This window comes from Coturnix japonica, unplaced genomic scaffold (assembly GCF_054131305.1).
Source record: "Coturnix japonica strain WE unplaced genomic scaffold, WE-NBRP24 Scf049, whole genome shotgun sequence".
Lineage (NCBI taxonomy): Eukaryota > Metazoa > Chordata > Aves > Galliformes > Phasianidae > Coturnix > Coturnix japonica.
This window is the reverse complement of record NW_028188952.1, coordinates 75,615-89,830: the sequence shown is the minus strand read 5'-3', so window position 1 is coordinate 89,830 and position 14,216 is coordinate 75,615. Positions and strand designations below refer to the sequence as shown.

Below are 14,216 nucleotides of genomic sequence, written 5' to 3'. Positions count from 1 at the left end.
CCGGGCGGCTTATACAGTGGGAAAAAGGCGATGGGAGCGCCACGGGCACGAAGGGGTTAATGAGCGCTGGGCTCCGGGCACGAAGGGGTTAATAAAAAGGGGGCGGGGTTTAAACGTCGGGGGGCGTGTCTAATATCAAGGGGCGGGTCCGACGGCAGAACGAGCGCTGATTGGTCGGAAGGGCGGTGATTGACAGGGCCGGTTGTTTGCGCCCCGACGGGGACCGTGGGGCTTTGGGGGGAGCAGAGCGGGGTCGGGGGGCGACGAGGGGTCGTGGGGGGGGCTGGGGGCGGCCATGAGGCTGCTGAGGTGCCTGGGGAAGCGGGCGGCCCTGGCCGGGGTGCCCACATACATCGAGCACTTCAGTAAGTTCTCGCCATCGCCGCTTTCCATGAAGCAGTTCCTGGATTTCGGTGAGTGAAGACCCCCAAAATCTGCCCACGACCCCCCCCTAAAGTCACCGTGTCCGTATGTCCTTATGTATGTCCGTCTGTCTGTCTGTCCCCTTGTGCCTGTAAACAGCTGCTCCGGGGTGGGGCTGGACGCTCATTTACACGCCCCCCCCCCCCCCGGAATGGACACGCCCCCCCCCACCATAGGGGGTGTCCCCATGTTGGACCCCCCCCTCTCAGTGGCTGTCCATATATATACCCGTATTGCTATGGCTGGCAGCAGGGGGTCCTCCCCTCTTTATGCTCATATGCCCCCCCAGGTCCCCATTCCCTGGGGTCTGTGTGTCCCCCCCCCCCCCAGGACCCCATTCCTTGGGTCTATGTCGCCCCCCCCCCCCCAGTTCCCCATTCCCTGGGGTCTATGTCCCCCCCCCCCCCAGTTCCCCATTCTTTGGGGTCTATGTCGCCCCCCCCCCCCAGGTCCCCATTCCTTGGGGTCTATGTCGCCCCCCCATGGGTTGAACCCCACTCTGATGGCACCCAGCCTTCTCATCCCCTATAATCAGGGGCACACTGGTTATACTGGGATATACTGGGCTGTGCTGGTCCCCTCCTACCCCCCCCCCCCAATCCCCAAGCCCTCAGTGCTCCCAGTCCTATAAAGGATAGTGGGGGGGGGCTCAGCTTGGTTCATGGCTGGCTCTGACCCCCATATCCCCCATATCCCCCCCAGGCTCCAGCAATGCCTGTGAGAAGACCTCCTTTGCCTTCCTGCGGCAGGAGCTGCCCGTTCGCCTCTCCAACATCATGAAGGAGATTAATCTGCTGCCCGACCGAGTGCTGCACACCCCGTCCGTGCAGCTGGTGCAGAGCTGGTGAGTATGGGGACATCACCCCCCTGCCTCCTATAGGGGTCCGGTCCCATTGCCACCACCTACTGTGTGCCCCCATGGGTCACAGTGCTGGCCCCTATAGGGGTCCGATCCCATTGCCACCACCTACTGTGTGCCCCCATAGGTCACAGTGCTGTCCCCTATAGGGGTCCGGTCCCATTGCTACCACCTGCTGTGTGCCCCCATAGGTCACAGTGCTGTCCCTTATAGGGATCCGGTCCCATTGCTACCACCTATGTGCCCCCATGGGTCACAGTGCTGTCCCCTATAAGGATCCGATCCCATTGCTATCACCTATGTGCCCCCATAGGTCACACTGCTGTCCCCTATAGGGGTCCGGTCCCATTGCCACCACCTGCTGTGTGCCCCCATAGGTCACAGTGCTGTCCCCTATAGGAGTCCGGTCCCATTGCTACCACTTATGTGCCCCCATAGGTCACAGTGCTGTCCCCTATAGGGGTCCAGTCCCATTGCTACCACCTATGTGCCCCCATAGGTCACAGTGCTGTCCCCTATAGGGGTCCAGTCCCATTGCTACCACCTGCTGTGTGCCCCCATAGGTCACAGTGCTGTCCCTTATAGGGGTCCAATCCCATTGCCACCACCTATGTGCCCCCATAGGTCACAGTGCTGTCCCCTATAAGGTCCGACCATTGTCACTTACTAAACGCCCCTATGGGTCCCACCCCTGTCACCAGGTGCCCCCATGGATCCCATTGCTGTCCCTGATGGGGTCCAATCCTATTGCCACCACCTGCCTGGTGCCCCCCTGGGTCCCACCTTTATGGCCTACATTGATCCCACTGTGACTTCTGTCCCCCCCCAGCAGGTCCATGGGGTGCTGGTGGGGGGGGTTGACACAGGGACAGGACATAGGAATCCCATAGAGCAGCACCCATCTCTTAACCTGGGCTGACAATGGCTGCATGGGGACGTGCAGGGGGGTCCTCAACCAAAGGGTGCTGCCCCATTGTCCTGTCCCTGCTGTCCCCTATGGCTGGGGGGGCTGTGTGGTTGGGGGGGGGGTGTCCCTTTAAGGTCGGTGCTGGCAGCCTGGCCCCACTCCCAGCTGCCATGTGACGAGTTGTTTGTGTCCTCAGGTCTGTGCCAGCACTGCCAGTGTAATGGGGGGGGGACGGGGGGGACAGCAGGGCCTGGCAGTGCCCTTCTATCAATGCTTATGTATGGGGGGGGTGGGCACATTGCTGGGGCTGTGGGGTGACCATCTCCTCCCCCAGGTACGTGCAGAGCCTGCTGGACATCATGGAGTTCCTGGATAAGGACCCTGAGGACCAGGCCACGCTGGGGCAGTGAGTGTGGGGTGACCCCCCCCAAAACCCCCATAGCATCAGCACAACCCCACTCTGGATTCTCCCCTATGGGATAACCCAGCCCACATCCCAACCCAGCCACCCACACTGGCTGCCCTATGCTTCATATCACCCCCCCCCCACAACATCCCCCCCCTCCAGGTTCACCAACGCTTTGGTCACCATCCGTAACCGTCACAACGACGTGGTGCCCACCATGGCACAGGGTGTCATTGAATACAAGGATGCTTATGGGGACGACCCGGTGTCCAACCAGAACATCCAATACTTCCTCGACCGCTTCTACCTGAGCCGTATCTCCATCCGCATGCTCATCAACCAGCACAGTGAGCATCCCTGTGTCCCCCCCCCTATATTGTGTGTCCCCCCCCCTGGTGTCACCCCCACCAGCACTGGGCACCCCCCGTGCATCCCTATAATCCCCCAATGGTCCTGAGCATCCCATTCCCACCCTTGCTGTCCCCATTGGTTCTGGATGGCCCAGTCCTGCTCTGGGTAGCATCTCTTGTTACCCCCAATGTCCCCCCCCCCCCACAAGCCCTTATGACCTGAGTGCCCCCACCAACCCTGGACACCCCCTATTTCCTGACCCCATAATCCCCCTACCCCAGGGGTCCCTATCACTCCCAAGCATCCTGCTGCACCCCCCCCTTCCCCCAACCCCCATGTCCCCCCCCCAGGTGTCCATACCCCCTTAGATGTCTACCCCCCCACCCCTATGTGTCCCCTACCCATGCCCCATCCCTATATCTTACCCCATATCCATCCCCTGTACATATCCCTACCCCCCACCCTTAGGCATGGATGGGTGCACACACCAGTGGGTGTTGGGGGGGGGTAGGGGGTGAATCTAGAGATCCCATAGGGATGATATATGGGCTCTGCCCCCCATCCCTCTCCCTGTGCCCCCCCCCCCCAGCACTGCTCTTTGACGGCAGCACCAACCCAGCACACCCCAAACACATCGGGAGCATCGACCCCCATTGCAGCGTGGCCAATGTGGTGAGAGGTATGTAGGGCTATGGGGTGTGAGGGTATGGGGTGAGGAGGGGGGGGGGGTGCTAAAAAGGAGCCCCCAAACCTCATGGGAGCACCAACCCTTCTTCATTACCCTCTACAGATGCCTACAACATGGCCAAGCTGCTGTGTGATAAATACTACATGGCTTCTCCCGACCTGGAGATCGAGGAGGTGAATGGTGAGGGCCTATAGGGGGTCCCTATAGGGTAATTGGGGAGGGATGTGGGGGAGGGGGGGGGTTCTGGGGTATGTTGTATGGGGTTGGGGTGGATGGTGAGGCCGCTCTGTGCCCTGCAGCCAGCGATGCCCAGCAGCCCATCAGCATCGTCTACGTCCCCTCGCACCTCTACCATATGTTGTTTGAGCTCTTCAAGGTGAGGCTGCACCCAGGGGGGGTCTAATAGGTCTCTGGGGGGGGATTGGGGTAGGGGTTGTGGGGGGAAGGGGCTGTAGGGATATCCAGGGGGTCCCATAGGTGTCATAGGTAGGGGGTTGGGGTGGAGTAGGGCGGGCTGCAGGGATGTCTGGGGGGGTGTATGGGAGGGGGTGTCCAATAGGTGTGTGGGGGGTGTCCTGGGGGGTGTCTGATGGGATTATGGGGGTCCACAGGGGTGTCTGGGGGCATCCAATGGGTGTCCAGGGGTATGTGATGGGGGTCCAGGGGGTGTCCCATGGGGTGTCTGGTGGGTATTTGGTGGGGCGGGGGGGGGTGTCTGGTGGGATGTCCAGTGTGGTCTCCAGGGGGTCCCTAAAGCCCCCTGCCCATAGAATGCCATGAGAGCCACCGTGGAGAGCCACGAGAACAGCCCACAGCTGCCGGCCATCCGCGTGTTGGTGGCCCTGGGTCAGGAGGACCTGTCCATCAAGGTATGTCCCCCCCCACCCCCCATATCCCACCCCCCATATCCCACCCTCCATCCCACCTTGTCACAAGGGGCTCGTTGTCACCACGTGTGTCACCACTTACAGATGAGTGACCGGGGTATGGGGGTCCCCCTGCGTAAGATCGAGCGTCTCTTCAGCTACATGTATTCCACTGCACCCACCCCACAGCTGGGGGCTGGGGGGGCCCCCATGATCGGTGCCCCCCTGGTAAGTGGGGGGGGAGGGACATTGGGGACATGGGAGGTGGCAGTGGGGACATTTGGGGTCACTTGGGGTGGTGTGGGGGCATTTAGGGACACAAGAGGTGGTATTGGGGATGTTTGGGGTCACTTGGAAGGTGGCATGGGGGCATTTAGGGGTGTCTGGAGCTGTGTGGGCAGGTTCATTTTGGGGTGTTTTGGTGGGGTTTGGGGTTGGAACTCCAATATTTTGGGGTTGCGTGGGGGCATTTTGGGGCCAGCACAGTGAGGTTTTGGGGTTATATGGGGGTATTTTGGGGCCAACACCATGAGGATTTGGGGTTATGTGGGGATATTTGGGGGTGGCATGGTGAGGTTTGGGGGTGGCACTGGGATATCTTGGGGTTACAGGGGGATTTTGGGGTTGGCATGGTAAGTTTTTGGGGTTATAGGGGGGTATTTGGGGTCACCACAGTGAGGTTTTGCAGTTCTTTGGGGACACGTGGGGTCAGTTGGAGCTGCCATGGGGGGTGTCATGTTTATCTTTAGGGCTGATGTGGGGTACATGGGGTGGCGTGTTGAGCTTTAGGGTTGTGTAGGGACTTCAGGGATGTGCCACCTGCAGGGTTAGGGGCTGGTTTGGGTGCTGACCCCATTGCCTTCACCCTACAGGCCGGCTTTGGGTACGGGCTGCCCATCTCCCGCCTGTACGCCAAGTACTTCCAGGGGGACCTGCAGCTCTTCTCTATGGAGGGCTTTGGCACTGATGCTGTCATCTACCTGAAGGTGGGAGCTGCTCCCCCCACACCCCTCCCCTCATTGGGACCCCCTTTGTGCCCCCTTTGTGCCCACCTCTCCCCTCTGCCCCATAGGCTCTATCCACGGACTCAGTGGAGCGGCTGCCTGTGTACAACAAGTCAGCATGGCGGCACTACCAGGCCAGCCAGGAGGCAGGGGATTGGTGTGTGCCCAGCACTGAACCCAAGAACACCTCCACCTACCGTGTGCCATAGGGTGGGGGGCACCGCCGGGACCCCCACTGCAGTGGCATTTGGGTATGGGAGCTGGGAATGGTGGTGGGGTATTACAGAAGGGAGGGGGAAGCCCCCAACCCACTGGCCTCGGTGCCCACCCCATGGGCAGTGAGGGTTACCCCCCCCCACAACCAGTTTGAGCAGTAGCACTTTGTGCCCCCCCCTTCAGCCCTGGCTGTGGGAGGGGACTCCTCTCCCCCCCCACCCCACCCCATAAACTCCTTGCATTGCACTACTGAGCTGTCCTCACCCACGTGTGCCCCCTCCCCTCCATCGTGCCCCCCAAGGGGTTGACCCCCCCCCACAGCATGCCCTGAACTGTTAGGGAATCTGCCCCCCCCCTTAATGCTGACAGTAAATTGGGTGTTGACTGAGCACCTGGTGTGGCTTTTTGGGACCTCACCCCCCCCCCTCCCCATGGCAAGGCCCTTCCTCCTGCTCCATGCCTCAATTTCCCCACCCTGGGGTCCCATTGGGATTGGGGGTGTCATATGGTGGCACCTGGGGGCAGTGGTGACAAGGGGAGGGTACAGCCAGGTTTGGGGGCAGGAGCCCCTTTCCACCCCCCCAACTCCAGCACAGAGCCCCCCCCCCAATCCCTCTGCACCCCACCAGTCAGGCTCTCTCTGGTCGCACTGCTTTGCACTGGCCCTTGAGACCCTTTTATTTCCTGGGGGTGTCCCGTGCCGCCAGCGGGCTGGGGGTTGAAGTGGGGGGTGTGTGTGTGGGGAGGGGGGGGGGTCAGCATTTGCTTACTGCACCCCAAATGGGGATGTTTGTCTGGGGGGGGTCAGGCCATGCACTGTCCTCGGTCGGTGCTGCACCACACCAGGGGCTGAGGGGTGGACGAGGGGTGGCAGTGACCCCCCCAGACCCCTTGGGGTGGGGAGGGGTAGCTGGGGTTGAGGGGGGAAAATGAGATGGGGGGGGGTGGGGGGTGGGGAGGGGGTCCAACGTGCTGTTTGCATCCGGAATAAGGGCCCACGGGGGGGTCCGCTCTGTGCCTGTGGGGTGCAGGGGTGCAGGTGGGGGGGACACCCGTGTCGCTCCGTGCCCATCTCAGCCTGGCACCGCGGTCCCTTGGCCATGGCGTGTGCCATGATGGGGCCGGATGTCCCCTGGGTGGGGGTGGCTGTGGGCAAGGGAAGGGGTCTGGGGGCTTTCCTGCCCACCCCCCCCCTAACTCCGCCGCTGTTCCTGGTCCTTTTTCTTCTGCTTCTCCCGTTGTTTCTCTGCCTTCTCCTGGGCTTTGCGCTCCTTCTCCACTGCCAGGCTCAGCTCCTTCAGCTTGCGCTTCAGCACGGCGCGGTCCTGAGAGCTCCCCACACCCAGAGCCTGCCAGCACACCAGGCACTGTCATAGGGGGCACACAGCCCCCCCAGCCCAGCCTTGGGGTCTGAGCCCCCTGCCCTATACACCAGCCCTGTGAGGGGTCTAGAAGCCGGTCTGTTGGGCTGCCCAAAGCCCGTCCTGCATTCTGCCCCATGGAGCAGCTCATTGGGGTATGTAGGACCAGCTGTCCTTTGAGCATAGCATTGTACCTAGAGCCTACCTACAGCTGTCCCATGGAGCGGGCTGTTGGGGTGCCTAGAACCTGCTGGCCTTTGATGAGCCTCTTGGTGAACCTAGAACCTACCCATCTCTGCCTGTTGTCATCTAGAACCTGGTGTCCCCTGCATCCATTGGGTTACCTAGAACCCACCTAGATCTCCTACCCCATAGAGCTGCCTGTTGTGTTACTTAGACCCCAACTAAACCTGTCTCATTGAATAAGTCCATTAAGGGATCTAGAACCCACTCAGACATCCCATCCCATAGACTTGTTGGGGTACCTAGAACCCTCACAGACCTCCTTCCCTGTGGAGCACCTTGTTGATATGCCTAGAAGCTCTTGTCTCATTCCTGAGCCCCCAGAGGTGTAGGAACCCACTCAATTCCCTACCTTGAGCTTGGCCCCATCGAGATGCAGGAGCCGGGGTCCATCGATGCCATGGGCTGAGAACTCCTCCACGTACTGCTCCAGGCTGAGGCTCTCCAACCACTGCCCAACCTGGTGGCACGTCCAGCCCATGGCTGCGCCGAGGGGCTCATCCAGGAACTGGGTGTGGGATCCAGGTGTTAGTAAGGGACATGTGGCACCTCGTGCCCCCCACCCCTGGGGTCTCACCTCGTCCGAGGACTGTGACAGTGTGTGGTAGGGGTAGGAGCACTTGGTGGCAGCAGGGCCGGGTAGACGCGGGCTGGAGCTGGGTGGTGGGGAGTCCTCACTCAGCGTGGAGTCCTATAGCAGCAGGAGGAGCAAGGGCTGGACCCCCAGAGCAGCATGCGGCCCCCCCAGCCCCATTCCTGCAGCCATCCTCCCTGATAACCCAGGCTTTGGGGACCCCAGTAGCTATTGTTACCCTATGAGCTCTGATTCCCTCCCCTACAGCTACCCAGTCCTATGCTGCTCCCATCCTTCCCCCAAAGGTGTCCTGACTCTATAGGGCTTTGATCCCCTCCCCTAGAATCACCTTTGATCCCCTCCCCTAGAGTTAGCTTGATCCTATAGGTCATTAATTCCTCCCTTTGCTACAGCTATCTTGACCCCCACCTTTGATCCCCACTTTTCCCATAACTTTCTTCACTCTATAAGGATTTGAAGTTCTCCCCCGTAGCTATTTTAGCCATATGGGTCTTTGTCCCTATAGTGAACCAAACCCTAGGGACACTGACCTCTTCCCCTATAACTACTTCACCCATAGGGGCCCTGAGATCCTTCTCTGCAGGATCCTGGCCTTGTAATGCTCCCTACAACCACCCACCCCAATGGAGATTAGAGACCACTGACCTGGGATGCAGATTTGGCAGGGCTGAGCCCCTCGTGCCGGGGGGAGCTGGTGGGTGATGCAGAGCCAGGGGAGGCTGAACCCCGGGCACCATCTGAGAACCAGGAGAAGGGCAGGAAGGGTGACCCCGAGGGGCGGCCGGGACCTTCTGATACTTCCCTGGGGACAGAGCTGTGTTAGGGTCCCATGGCCACCCCCTGTGCTGCACGGGGCCTGGCAGCCCCCAGTGTGGGGTGGGGGTCCCAACCTGCTGCCCATGGACAGGCGGTTGCTGCCCTTCTCCTTGCGGCTCTTGCTGGAGGATGCCCGGCGGAGGGTGACCCTGTGTGGGATTGGAGGGGCTGCTTTGGTGGGCAGCTGGGTTCCCAGGGGCTGTGCTCTATACAGCCCCCAGTCTGACCTCCCACCATCCATCCCTCCATCCATCCATCCATCCATCCATCCATCCATCCATCCATCCATCCATCCACACAGACCTTCCCTGTCCATCCATCCATCCCTCCATCCATCCATCCATCCATCCATCCATCCATCCATCCATCCCTCCCTCCCTCCCTCCATCCATCCCTCCATCCCTCCATCTATCCCTCCATCCCTCCATCCATCCCTCCATCCATCCATCCATCCATCCATCCATCCATCCCTCCCTCCCTCCATCCATCTATCCCTCCATCCCTCCATCCATCCCTCCATCCCTCCATCCATCCCTCCATCCCTCCATCCATCCCTCCATCCATCCATCCCTCCATCCATCCATCCCTCCATCCATCCCTCCATCCATCCATCCATCCATCCATCCATCCATCCATCCATCCATCCATCCATCCATCCATCCATCCATCCATCCATCCATCCATCCCTCCATCCATCCCTCCCTCCCTCCATCCATCCATCCATCCATCCATCCATCCATCCATCCATCCATCCATCCATCCATCCATCCATCCATCCATCTATCCCTCCATCCATCCCCCCACCTCTATGGACACCCCTCCTCCCCATTCCCACTGCCCCCCACCACCCATCCATCATCCCCTCCCCACTTCTGTGTCTCACCCCAAATCCAGGAACTTTCTCCTCGTCTTCTTATCCAGCCCCACAGTGGGGCTGGCCGGCTCAGGGGGGCTCATGTCCCTGCTATCATCTATAGGATGAGAATGGGGTGTCACCCCACATCCCCCCCATACCAGGGTGTGGACAGGGGGCTATGGGGGGGGGGGTGCTCACCTTCGCTGTGCCGCTGGAGCCAGGCATCGCGGCGGGCGAAGCCGGGTGAGCTGTCAGAGCTGGGGCAGGACTTGGGGGAGGGGGTGCCCGCCAGCCCCTCCTGGGACGAGGTGTTGGTGAGGGGTCGGTAGCGGCCGAGGGGCGGCGAGGGGGCCGGGGGGGTGTCCCCCAACACCCTGCACACCGCCCCCGCCTCGAAGGAGAACTCCGAGCGGGAGGAGGGCGAGGGGGCCAGGAGCAGCGGCGCGGCGGGGGGCGAGCGGCCGGGGGCTGTGGGGCTGCCCTCGGCTCCCTGCGTGGGGGCACAGGGCAGGGTGGGGGGGAAGGGGGGGGGTCAATCCCCCCATCGGTCCCTTCTGGGGGTCTCCAACCCCTGTCGGTTCCCCCCTCCCACAGGTGTCTCCTTCCTCCCGTTCTCCCCATCCCCAGCTCCTCCCTGGGCACTGCTGCGACCCCCCACCCCCCACCCCCGGCTCTCACCGCCGCCTCCAGCCCCTCCTCGCCCTCGGTGGAGCTGGCGCTGTCTCGCAGGCGGGAGCGGGACGGCCGGTGCCGCCGGCTCTTGGCTAACAACCGGGCTCGAGCCTTCTGTAAGCTGCTGTCCAGGCGAGGAGTCTCTGGAACCACAGCGGTAAAATCTGGGGGTGAAAGAGAGACCGGGGCAGAGAGAGAGAGATGGACAGACAGACGGACAGGAGGGGACAGGGGGACGGGGGGGGTGGGATGGATGGATGGGGATGGAGGGATGGATGGATGGATGGATGGATGGATGGATGGATGGATGGATGGATGGATGGATGGATGGATGAAGGAATGGATGAATGGGTGAAGGAATGGATGGATGGAGGGAGGGAGGGAGGGAGGGAGGGATGGAGGGATGGATGGATGGAGGGATGGATGGAGGGATGGAGGGAGGGATGGATGGATGGAGGGATGGATGGAGGGATGGAGGGAGGGAGGGAGGGAGGGAGGGATGGATGGATGGATGGAGGGATGGATGTAGGGATGTAGGGATGGATGGATGGATGGAGGGAGGGAGGGAGGGATGGATGGATGGATGTAGGGATGGATGGATGGATGGATGGATGGATGGATGGATGGATGGATGGATGGATGGAGGGACGGACGGACGGACGGACGGACGGATGGATGGATGGATGGATGGATGGAGGGATGGAGGGATGGATGGATGGATGGATGGATGGATGGATGGATGGATGGATGGATGGATGGGAATGGGTGGAGATGGATGGTTATATGGATGGGAATTAGAGACAGGGATAGATGGGGAGGGACAGAGGGATGGATGGATGGGTAAGGTCAGGTTAGGACATGGGATGGGACAGCAGTGGAGGGACAGATGGACAGGCAGTCAGGAGAACAGCCAGGTGCAGAAGGGACAGAGGGGCAGCAGGTCATGGGGGCAGGGCAGGAATCAGAGGATAAACGGGATCCCAATGGGAAGAGCAAAGGGGAGGGGGGCGTTGGGGACATGGGTGGGTCGGGCACCGCAGTGGGGTGGGATGGGGGAAGGAGGGACAGAGAGAAGTGTTCAAAGAAGCGCCCGGTGTGTGCAGCACAGGGAGCGGAGCTGCAGGCAGCCCCAATGGTGGGGTGTCCCCATCAGCTCTGTGACACCAGCACACACGTGTGCCCAGTGCTCTGTATGGGGTCACCCCTTGGAGAGGGGCTGCGTGTCACTCTGCTGTGCCCCAACCCCACGTGTGGCCCTGTGCCACGTCCCCTGCTGTGTCCCCATGTCATTGTGGTCCTGAGTCCATCCCTATGCCCATAAAAGTGTCTTTGTGCCTCATTATTCCCTTACATCCCCACAAGCCCTATAAGTGTTCCCATCTCTGTCCTGTGTGCATTCTTACAGCCATCCCAATGTGTCCCTCTGCCCCACACACCTCTCCACACCCCACTGCCCTGTGTGCCCCATGCACAGCCCCCCATCCCAATACCCACATGCAGGTGACCCCCCTCACATCACCACTGGCAGGCAGGAGGACATCGAGGGGATCCTGGGGGAGGCCGTGGGGGGACAGACCCCATTACCGGGGTCCTGCACCCCACAGCCCCCAGGGAACTCACCGAAAACCTCATCTGCATCCTGCAGCTTGGAGACCGACATGGTGGGACCGGGCTGGGGGAACAGGCAGGGACCAGAAGGGGGAGGGGGGGGGGTGAGGGGATAATGATGTCAGTATTTATGTACTGGTCAGGAAGGGGTTAAATCCCCCAATGATTTGGGGGATGTCTCAGCTGGGGGGAGCTCCGAATGGTGGCATTGGGGCTGGGAGGGGCGGGGGGGGGGGGGATGTGAACCCGGCTCCTCCCTACCCCAGGGGAGGCCAATGCTGGGAGGGGGCGGCGGTACCGGGATGTTGGGGGGGGGGGGCTGGGTGAGGATGCTGTGTGGAGGGGGGGGGTTGTACCGAGGGTAGGGTGTATGAGGGATGCTCTATGGGGTGGGGGTGTACGAGGGATGCTCTATGGGGTGGGGGTGTACCGGGGATGCTCTATGGGGTGGGGGTGTACCGGGGATGCTCTATGGGTTCTATGGGGATGGGCCCGCCCGGGGGTTACGCCCTGCTCCCCTCCCCACTCACCCGCGCTCTTCGGGCATCCTGGGCGCCTCCCCCCCCCCCCGATCGGGTCGGGGCCGAACCGGACCGAGCTGAGCCGGGCCGGGGGGCGTTGGGAATCGACAGAACCGGGCCGAGCAGAGCGTAGGGCGCTGCGGAGCGGGGCCACCCCACCGGGCCGGGGGCCGCGGGGGGGGGGGGATGTAGCGGGGGGGGGGACAGGAACCCGGAAGCTGCCGTGGGGGTGGGAGGGTGGGGGGGGGGGGGAGGGGAAAGGTGGGGGCAGGGATCCGCCGCCCCGCCCAGCCCAGCCCAGCCCGGTGCGGGGCTCGTGGTGCTGAACGGACAGCGCCCGGCAGCGCCGCGGGCACGCGCATGGCTTGCACGCCCCTTGCACACGCAGCCCCCTCCCCTCAATGCTGCCGTGCCCCCCGTGAATACACGGACCCCCCAGTGCCCCCAGTGCCCCTCATTCCTCCCAGCCCTCCCTGTACCCCCCCTCAGCCTCCCACTCCTCCCAGCGACCCTCCCCAGTCCTCCCAGTATCCCCCAGCCCCTTCCAATATCCCAGTTACCCCCCCCCAAATCCTTCCTTGTCTTCCCCATCCCTTCCAGCCCACCCAGTGCCCCCTCCCCATAATGTTCCCATTGAGCCCCACTTTTCCCCCCCCACCCCGCTCCCCATCCTTCCTACTGTTCCCATTGACCCCCACTTCTCCCCCTCCATTCATCCCAGTGCCCCCCCCCCACTCCCCCCAGTGCCTTCATCCCACCCAGTCCCCCCATTGTCCCCCCCACCCCATCCATCCCAGTCCTCCCAGTGACCCCAACCCCCCCCCCCCCCCCCCACCCTTCCCACTTCCCCTCCGGCGGGGCAATGAGGAGATGGGGGGGGGACAATGAGGTGCGTTTATCGGCGGGGGGGGGGGTGTATTTGGGGTTGGGGGGGGGGGAAGGAGGAAGATGCGAGGACGTTGCGTTACAAAACGAGGACCGGTACATACATACGTACATATATATATAGTATATACACCCACAGGTATACGTGTGAGATTAAATAACCCCAGCACCCCCCCCCCGGGGCTCGCGTTCCCCGACCCCCCCCCTTAAATACTTCCCCCCCCCACCCCTCCCACCTCCCCCAAGTGGCTCCAATCCAGTCGGACCCCCCCCCCCCATTCCCTCCCCACCGCCCCGCTGCCCCCCCCTCCCCCAACACTCCGCCCCCTCCCAGTATAAACGTCGCTGGCTCCCAGTTGCCCCCACATCCAGTTACTGTCGGAGACTCAGTACTTTGGGGGGGGGGGGGGGGGCAGAGGAAGGAGGGGGGGGTCGCAAATAGAAACGAAAACTAAAGGGGTTCCCCACCAGCACCACCCCCCCCCCCTGGATGAGGGGAGGGGGCTGCCGGTGGGGGGGTGCCCCAGAGAAATACTGTGATTTACTGGGGGTGTATTTACAATTGGGGGGGGGGTCACCACCTCCTGGCATTGCTCCCCCCACCGGAGGGGGGATCCCCGTTCCCCCTCATCAGCCAGGGAAGGCAAAGCCCTGGGCTGGGGGGGGATGTGGCAGCACTGGGGGTGCCCCCCCCCCCCACCCCGTGTCTGCTGCACCGGTTGGCAAAGGGCAGAGCTTGGCAAAGGCTCTGTGCCCCCCCCCCAGCACCTCAGTGGTGGCTGTGGGTGTCTATGGGGTGGGGGGGCAGTGGGACCCCCCCAGTATCTATAGGCTGAGGGGTCCCAGCACTGAGCCCAGTGCATGGGGGGGTGGGGGGGCAAGTCCATGTGGGGGCACACAAAGGCAACCAGCCCCCCCCGGACAGTGCTCCAATTGAGT

At 62.2% G+C, this 14,216-nt stretch overlaps 2 protein-coding genes across 5 annotated transcripts; one reads left to right on the top strand and one right to left on the bottom strand.

Moving 5' to 3' along the window:
* The first annotated feature begins 148 nt into the window (after positions 1-148).
* Positions 149-6,109, top strand: PDK2 (pyruvate dehydrogenase kinase 2). Its single transcript, XM_015885880.2, has 11 exons — positions 149-413; positions 1,126-1,267; positions 2,524-2,595; positions 2,758-2,942; positions 3,536-3,625; positions 3,737-3,814; positions 3,934-4,010; positions 4,405-4,503; positions 4,606-4,728; positions 5,373-5,486; positions 5,573-6,109. The coding sequence occupies exons 1-11, from the start codon at positions 296-298 to the stop codon at positions 5,711-5,713; spliced, it is 1,239 nt and encodes a 412-aa protein (XP_015741366.2). The 5' UTR covers positions 149-295; the 3' UTR covers positions 5,714-6,109.
* Positions 6,110-6,370: 261 nt separating this feature from the next.
* SAMD14 (sterile alpha motif domain containing 14) lies at positions 6,371-12,742 on the bottom strand. 4 transcript variants are annotated; one of them, XM_085532227.1, is made up of 10 exons: positions 12,402-12,742; positions 11,884-11,935; positions 10,270-10,427; positions 9,790-10,081; positions 9,619-9,706; positions 8,810-8,884; positions 8,565-8,721; positions 7,902-8,015; positions 7,677-7,832; positions 6,371-7,069 (listed from the first exon to the last, which is right to left on the bottom strand). In XM_085532227.1, the coding sequence occupies exons 2-10, from the start codon at positions 11,921-11,923 to the stop codon at positions 6,914-6,916; spliced, it is 1,236 nt and encodes a 411-aa protein (XP_085388353.1). In that variant the 5' UTR covers positions 11,924-11,935; positions 12,402-12,742; the 3' UTR covers positions 6,371-6,913. The 4 variants fall into 4 exon arrangements, with proteins under 4 accessions (XP_085388353.1, XP_085388354.1, XP_085388352.1 ...); XM_085532228.1 differs by having other exon boundaries at positions 9,790-9,889; positions 12,402-12,741; XM_085532226.1 differs by having other exon boundaries at positions 10,270-10,406; positions 12,402-12,741.
* Positions 12,743-14,216: the final 1,474 nt, after the last annotated feature.

Bases quoted from the DNA above. Each gene is read 5' to 3' on its own strand.
- PDK2 (XM_015885880.2), top strand. From the start codon at position 296: ATGAGGCTGCTGAGGTGCCTGGGGAAGCGGGCGGCCCTGGCCGGGGTG. The intron at 414-1,125 runs GTGAGTGAAGAC...TATCCCCCCCAG, and splicing joins GAAGCAGTTCCTGGATTTCG to GCTCCAGCAATGCCTGTGAG. The intron at 3,815-3,933 runs GTGAGGGCCTAT...TGTGCCCTGCAG, and splicing joins GGAGATCGAGGAGGTGAATG to CCAGCGATGCCCAGCAGCCC.
- SAMD14 (XM_085532227.1), bottom strand. From the start codon at position 11,923: ATGTCGGTCTCCAAGCTGCAGGATGCAGATGAGGTTTTCG. The intron at 8,016-8,564 runs GTCAGTGGTCTC...CTGCTGCTATAG, and splicing joins CTGCCAAATCTGCATCCCAG to GACTCCACGCTGAGTGAGGA. The intron at 7,833-7,901 runs GTGAGACCCCAG...TCCCACACCCAG, and splicing joins TGTCACAGTCCTCGGACGAG to TTCCTGGATGAGCCCCTCGG.